Genomic DNA, 9,124 nt, shown 5'->3' on the forward strand with positions numbered 1-9,124 from the left:
AGATTTATTTATGGGACGATAAGACCCTATAGAATTTGATATTAATATGTTGATTATAATTTAATTATTAAATATTAATATTTTATTGGGAGGATAAATAAATTTATTAAACTTTATTTTAAATATTAACTTTGATTAAAGAATAATATTTTTTGATCTTTTAATAAAAATTAAAAGAATAAATTACCTTAGGGATAACAGCGTAATGTCTTTTTAAAGATCAAATTGAAAAAGATGATTGCGACCTCGATGTTGAATTAAGATAAATTTTAAATGAAGAAATTTAATAATTAAGTCTGTTCGACTTTTAAAATCTTACATGATTTGAGTTCAAATCGACGTAAGTCAGATTGGTTTCTATCTATAAAAATATAATAAATTATTTGTACGAAAGGACTATAATTTGTAATTAAATTATTATTTAAATTAATAAATATATTTAAAATAATTATATTAGCATATTTAGTGCATTAAATTTAGAATTTAAATAAATTAAAATATATTTTAATATATAATAATTATAAATAATTTATTAAATTATATTTTATTAATTTTAATAATTTTAATTAGGGTAGCTTTTTTAACTTTATTTGAACGTAAAATTTTAGGATATATACAGCTACGAAAAGGCCCCTAATAAGATTATATTTAAAGGTTTATTTCAACCATTTAGAGATGCATTAAAATTGTTAACTAAAGAATTTTTTTATTTAAGAATTAATTTAAGATATTTATATAGTCCAATAATTATATTTTTTTTTATCAATAATTTTATGGTTAATTTATCCTTGAATTTATAAATTTTATTTTATTGATTTTAGAATTATTTATTTAATATTAATTTTGAGATTTATAGTTTATCCAATTATGATAATTGGTTGGGTATCAATATGTAATTATTCAATTTTAGGATCATTACGTGTTGTTTCTCAAATAATTTCATTGAAATTTTATTATTTATAATATTTTTTATTATAATGATAATAATTGAAGATTATTCATTTTTTAGATTTTTAAAATTTCAAAAGAATATTAATTTTATATTTTTTTTATATCCTTTATATTTAATTTTTATGATTAGAGTATTAATTGATTTAAATCGAGTTCCATTTGATTTAATTGAAGGAGAGTCTGAATTAGTCTCTGGATTTAATCTTGAATATTTTAGAAGATTATTTGTATTAATTTTTTTATCAGAATATATAAATATTATATTTATTAGGATTATTTTAACTGTAATATTTTATGGGTTAAATAATTGATCTTTATATTTTTTATTAATTTTTATATTTCATTTAATTTTTTTAATTAACGCATTACGTTATATAGTATAACGTTATATGTCATATCCTTAAAACGTATTACGTTATATAGTATAACGTTATAACGCATTACGTTATATAGTATGACGTTATATAGTATATCGCTATAACGTATTACGTTATATACTATAACGTTATGTGGCATATCGTTATAACGTATTACGTTATATAGTGTAACGTTATAACGCATTACGTTATATAGTATAACGTTATAGGGCATATCCTTATAACGTATTACGTTATATAGTATAACGTTATATGTCATATCCTTATAACGTATTACGATATATAGTATAACGTTATAACGTATTACGTTATATAGTATAATGTTATAACGCATTACGTTATATAGTATAACGTTATGTGGCATATCCTTATAACGTATTACGTTATATAGTATAACGTTATAACGCATTACGTTATATAGTATAACGTTATATGTCATATCCTTATAACGTATTACGTTATATAGTATAATGTTATAACGCATTACGTTATATAGTATAACGATATGTGGCATATCCTTATAACGTATTACGTTATATAGTATAACGTTATATGTCATATCCTTATAACGTATTACGTTATATAGTATAACGTTATAACGCATTATGTTATATAGTATGACGTTATATAGTATATTGCTATAACGCATTACGTTATATAGTATAACGATATGTGGCATATCCTTATAACGTATTACGTTATATAGTATAACGTTATATGTCATATCCTTATAACGTATTACGTTATATAGTATAACGTTATAACGCTTTACGTTATATAGTATGACGTTATATAGTATATCGCTATAACGTATTACGTTATATACTATAACGTTATGTGGCATTTCCTTATAACGTATTACGTTATATAGTGTAACGTTATATGTCATATCCTTATAACGTATTACGTTATATAGTATAACGTTATAACGCATTACGTTATATTGTATAACGTTATATGGTATATCGTTATAACGTATTACGTTATATAGTATAACGTTATAGCGCATTACGATATACTGTATAACGTTATATGGCATATCCATATATCGGATTACGTTATACAGTATAACGTTGTAACGCATTACGTTATATAGTATAACGTTATATAGTATATCGTTATAACGTATTACGATATATAGTATAACGTTATATGTCATATCCTTATAACGCATTACGTTATATGGTATAACGTTATATGTCATATCCTTATAACGTATTACGTTACATAGTATAACGTTATAACGCATTACGCTATATAGTATAACGGTATATAGTATATCGTTATAGCGCATTACTTTATATAGTATAACGATATATAGTATATCATTATAACGTATTACGTTACATAGTATAACGTTATGTGGCATATCCTTATAACGTATTACGTTATATAGTATAACGTTATGTGGCATATCCTTATAACGTATTACGTTATATAGTGTAACGTTATAACGCATTAAGTTATATAGTATAACGTTTTATGTCATATCCTTATAACGTATTACGTTATATGGTATAACGTTATAACGCATTACGTTATATAGTATAACGTTATATGGTATATCGTTATAACGTGTTACGTTATATAGTATAACGTTATAGCGCATTATGTTATATAGTATAACGTTATATGGTATATCGTTATATCGTATTACGTTATATAGCATAGCGTTATATGGTATATAGTTATAACGTATTACGTTATATAGCATAATGTTATAACGCATTATGTTATATAGTATAACGTTATATGGTATCTCGTTATAACGTATTACGTTATATAGTATAACGTTATAGCGCATTACGTTATATAGTATAACGTTATATTTTATATCGTTATAACGTATTACGTTATATAGCATAACGTTATATGGTATATAGTTATAACGTATTACGTTACATAGCATAATGTTATAACGCATTACGTTAAATAATATAATGATATAACGTATTACGTTATATAGTATTACGTCATGTGGCATAACCATATAACGTATTACGTTACATAGTATAATGTTATAACGTATTACGATATATAGGAAAACGTTATGTGGCATATCCTTACAACGTATTACGTTATATAGTATAACGTTATAACGCATTACGTTATATAGTATAACGTTATGTGGCATATCCTTATATCGTATTCCGTTATATAGTATAACGTTATAACGCATTACGTTATATAGTATAACGGTATATGTCATATCCTTATAACGTATTACGTTATATAGTATAATGTTATAACGCATTACGTTATATAGTATAACGATATGTGGCATATCCTTATAACGTATTACGTTATATAGTATAACGTTATATGTCATATCCTTATAACGTATTACGTTATATAGTATAACGTTATAACACATTACGTTATATAGTATGAAGTTATATAGTATATCGCTATAACGTATTACGTTATATACTATAACGTTATGTGGCATTTCCTTATAACGTATTACGTTATATAGTATAACGTTATAACACATTACGTTATATAGTATGAAGTTATATAGTATATCGCTATAACGTATTACGTTATATACTATAACGTTATGTGGCATTTCCTTATAACGTATTACGTTATATAGTGTAACGTTATATGTCATATCCTTATAACGTATTACGTTATATAGTATAACGTTATAACGCATTACGTTATATAGTATAACGTTATATGGTATATCGTTATAACGTATTACGTTATATAGTATAACGTTATAGCGCATTACGATATACTGTATAACGTTATATGGCATATCCATATATCGTATTACGTTACATAGTATAACGTTGTAACGCGTTACGTTATATAGTATAACGTTATATAGTATATCGTTATAACGTATTACGATATATAGTATAACGTTATATGTCATATCCTTATAACGCATTACGTTATATAGTATAACGTTATATGTCATATCCTTATAACGTATTACGTTACATAGTATAACGTTATAACGCATTACGTTATATAGTATAACGGTATATAGTATATCGTTATAGCGCATTACGTTATATAGTATAACGATATATAGTATATCGTTATAACGTATTACGTTACATAGTATAACGTTATGTGGCATATCCTTATAACGTATTACGTTATATAGTGTAACGTTATAACGCATTACGTTATATAGTATAACGTTATGTGGCATATCCTTATAACGTATTACGTTATATAGTATAAGGTTATAACGCATTACGTCATATAGTGTAATGTTATATGGCATATCCTTATAACGTATTGCGTTATATAGTATAACGTTATGTGGCATATCCTTATAACGTATTACGTTATATAGTGTAACGTTATAACGCATTACGTTATATAGTATAACGTTATGTGGCATATCCTAATAACGTATTACGTTATATAGTGTAACGTTATAACGCATTACGTTATATAGTATAACGTTATGTGGCATATCCTTATAACGTATTACGTTATACAGTATAACGTTATAACGCATTACGTCATATAGTGTAATGTTATATGGCATATCCTTATAACGTATTGCGTTATATAGTATAACGTTATGTGGCATATCCTTATAACGTATTACGTTATATAGTGTAACGTTATAACGCATTACGTTATATAGTATAACGTTATGTGGCATATCCTTATAACGTATTACGTTATATAGTATAACGTTATAACGCATTACGTTATATAGTATAACGTTATATGTCATATCCTTATAACGTATTACGTTATATAGTATAATGTTATAACGCATTACGATATATAGTATAACGTTATATGTCATATCCTTATAACGTATTACGTTATATAGTATAACGTTATAACGCATTATGTTATATAGTATGACGTTATATAGTATATCGCTATAACGTATTACGTTATATACTATAACGTTATGTGGCATTTCCTTATAACGTATTACGTTATATAGTGTAACGTTATATGTCATATCCTTATAACGTATTACGTTATATAGTATAACGTTATAACGCATTACGTTATATAGTATAACGTTATAGCGCATTACGATATACAGTATAACGTTATATGGCATATCCATATATCGTATTACGTTATATAGTATAACGTCGTAACGCATTACGTTATATAGTATAACGTTATATAGTATATCGTTATAACGTATTACGATATATAGTATAATGTTATATGTCATATCCTTATAACGCATTACGTTATATAGTATAACGTTATGTGGCATATCCTTATAACGTATTACGTTATATAGTGTAACGTTATAACGCATTACGTTATATAGTATAACGTTATATGTCATATCCTTATAACGTATTACGTTATAGAGTATAACGTTATAACGCATTACGTTATATAGTATGACGTTATATAGTATATCGCTATAACGTATTACGTTATATACTATAACGTTATGTGGCATATCGTTATAACGTATTACGTTATATAGTGTAACGTTATAACGCATTACGTTATATAGTATAACGTTATAGGGCATATCCTTATAACGTATTACGTTATATAGTATAACGTTATATGTCATATCCTTATAACGTATTACGATATATAGTATAACGTTATAACGTATTACGTTATATAGTATAATGTTATAACGCATTACGTTATATAGTATAACGTTATGTGGCATATCCTTATAACGTATTACGTTATATAGTATAACGTTATAACGCATTACGTTATATAGTATAACGTTATATGTCATATCCTTATAACGTATTACGTTATAAAGTATAATGTTATAACGCATTACGTTATATAGTATAACGATATGTGGCATATCCTTATAACGTATTACGTTATATAGTATAACGTTATATGTCATATCCTTATAACGTATTACGTTATATAGTATAACGTTATAACGCATTATGTTATATAGTATGACGTTATATAGTATATCGCTATAACGCATTACGTTATATAGTATAACGATATGTGGCATAACCTTATAACGTATTACGTTATATAGTATAGCGTTATATGTCATACCCTTATAACGTATTACGATATATAGTATAACGTTATAACGTATTACGTTATATAGTATAACGTTATATGTCATATCCTTATAACGTATTACATTATATAGTATAACGTTATAATGCATTACGTTATATAGTATAACGTTATATAGTAAATCGTTATAACGTATTACTTTATATACTATAACGTTATGTGGCATATCGTTATAACGTATTACGTTATATAGTGTAACGTTATAACGCATTACGTTATATAGTATAACGTTATAGGGCATATCCTTATAACGTATTACGTTATATAGTATAACGTTATATGTCATATCCTTATAACGTATTACGATATATAGTATAACGTTTATAACGTATTACGTTATATAGTATAATGTTATAACGCATTACGTTATATAGTATAACGTTATGTGGCATATCCTTATAACGTATTACGTTATATAGTATAACGTTATAACGCATTACGTTATATAGTATAACGTTATATGTCATATCCTTATAACGTATTACGTTATAAAGTATAATGTTATAACGCATTACGTTATATAGTATAACGATATGTGGCATATCCTTATAACGTATTACGTTATATAGTATAACGTTATATGTCATATCCTTATAACGTATTACGTTATATAGTATAACGTTATAACGCATTATGTTATATAGTATGACGTTATATAGTATATCGCTATAACGCATTACGTTATATAGTATAACGATATGTGGCATAACCTTATAACGTATTACGTTATATAGTATAGCGTTATATGTCATACCCTTATAACGTATTACGATATATAGTATAACGTTATAACGTATTACGTTATATAGTATAACGTTATATGTCATATCCTTATAACGTATTACATTATATAGTATAACGTTATAATGCATTACGTTATATAGTATAACGTTATATAGTAAATCGTTATAACGTATTACTTTATATACTATAACGTTATGTGGCATATCCATATAACGTATTACGTTATATAGTATAACGTTATAACGCATTACGTTATACAGTTTAACGTTATATGTCATATCCTTATAACGTATTACGATATATAGTATAACGTTATAACGTATTACGTTATATAGTGTAATGTTATATGGCATATCCTTATAACGTATTGCGTTATATAGTATAACGTTATGTGGCATATCCTTATAACTTATTACGTTATATAGTGTAACGTTATAACGCATTACGTTATATAGTATAACGTTATATGGCATATCCTTATAACGTATTGCGTTATATAGTATAACGTTATGTGGCATACCCTTATAACGTATTACGTTATATAGTGTAACGTTATAACGCATTACGTTATATAGTGTAACGTTATAACGCATTACGTTATATAGTATAACGTTATGTGGCATATCCTTATAACGTATTACGTTATATAATATAACGTTATAACGCATTACGTTATATAGTATAACGTTATATGTCATATCCTCATAACGTATTACGTTATATAGTATAACGTTATATGTCATATCCTTATAGCGTATTACGTTATATAGTATAACGTTATAAGGAATTATGTTATATAGTATGACGTTATATAGTATATCGCTATAACGTATTACGTTATATACTATAACGTTATGTGGCATTTCCTTATAACGTATTGCGTTATATAGTGTAACGTTATATGTCATATCCTTATAACGTATTACGTTATATAGTATAACGTTATAACGCATTACGTTATATAGTATAACGTTATATGGTATATCGTTATAACGTATTACGTTATATAGTATAACGTTATAGCGCATTACGATATACAGTATAACGTTATATGGCATATCCATATATCGTATTACGTTATATAGTATAACGTTGTAACGCATTACGTTATATAGTATAACGTTATATAGTATATCGTTATAACGTATTACGATATATAGTATAACGTTATATGTCATATCCTTATAACGCATTACGTTATATAGTATAACGTTATGTGGCATATCCTTAAAACGTATTACGTTATATAGTATAACGTTATAACGCATTACGTTATATAGTATGACGTTATATAGTATATCGCTATAACGTATTACGTTATATACTATAACGTTATGTGGCATATCGTTATAACGTATTACGATATATAGTGTAACGTTATAACGCATTACGTTATATAGTATAACGTTATAGGGCATATCCTTATAACGTATTACGATATATAGTATAACGTTATATGTCATATCCTTATAACGCATTACGTTATATAGTATAACGTTATGTGGCATATCCTTATAACGTATTACGTTATATAGTGTAACGTTATAACGCATTACGTTATATAGTATAACGTTATATGTCATATCCTTAAAACGTATTACGTTATATAGTATAACGTTATAACGCATTACGTTATATAGTATGACGTTATATAGTATATCGCTATAACGTATTACGTTATATACTATAACGTTATGTGGCATATCGTTATAACGTATTACGATATATAGTGTAACGTTATAACGCATTACGTTATATAGTATAACGTTATAGGGCATATCCTTATAACGTATTACGTTATATAGTATAACGTTATATGTCATATCCTCATAACGTATTACGATATATAGTATAACGTTATAACGTATTACGTTATATAGTATAATGTTATAACGCTTTCCGTTATATAGTATGACGTTATATAGTATATCGCCATAACGTATTACGTTATATACTATAACGTTATGTGGCATTTCCTTATAACGTATTATGTTATATAGTGTAACGTTATATGTCATATCCTT

General features: G+C 25.4%; 1 protein-coding gene across 1 annotated transcript; it reads left to right on the plus strand.

Moving 5' to 3' along the window:
* Positions 1–508: 508 nt before the first annotated feature.
* LOC126928013 (NADH-ubiquinone oxidoreductase chain 1-like) lies at positions 509–1,304 on the plus strand (the record flags this gene model as incomplete). Its single annotated transcript, XM_050743963.1, is given in 4 exon segments — positions 509–631; positions 633–752; positions 754–940; positions 943–1,304. Coding segments are annotated over 4 exon segments (792 nt in total), but the record flags the coding sequence as incomplete, so codon positions are not given.
* Positions 1,305–9,124: the final 7,820 nt, after the last annotated feature.

This window comes from Bombus affinis, unplaced genomic scaffold, assembly GCF_024516045.1.
Source record: "Bombus affinis isolate iyBomAffi1 unplaced genomic scaffold, iyBomAffi1.2 ctg00000454.1, whole genome shotgun sequence".
In the NCBI taxonomy this organism is placed as follows: Eukaryota; Metazoa; Arthropoda; class Insecta; order Hymenoptera; family Apidae; genus Bombus; species Bombus affinis.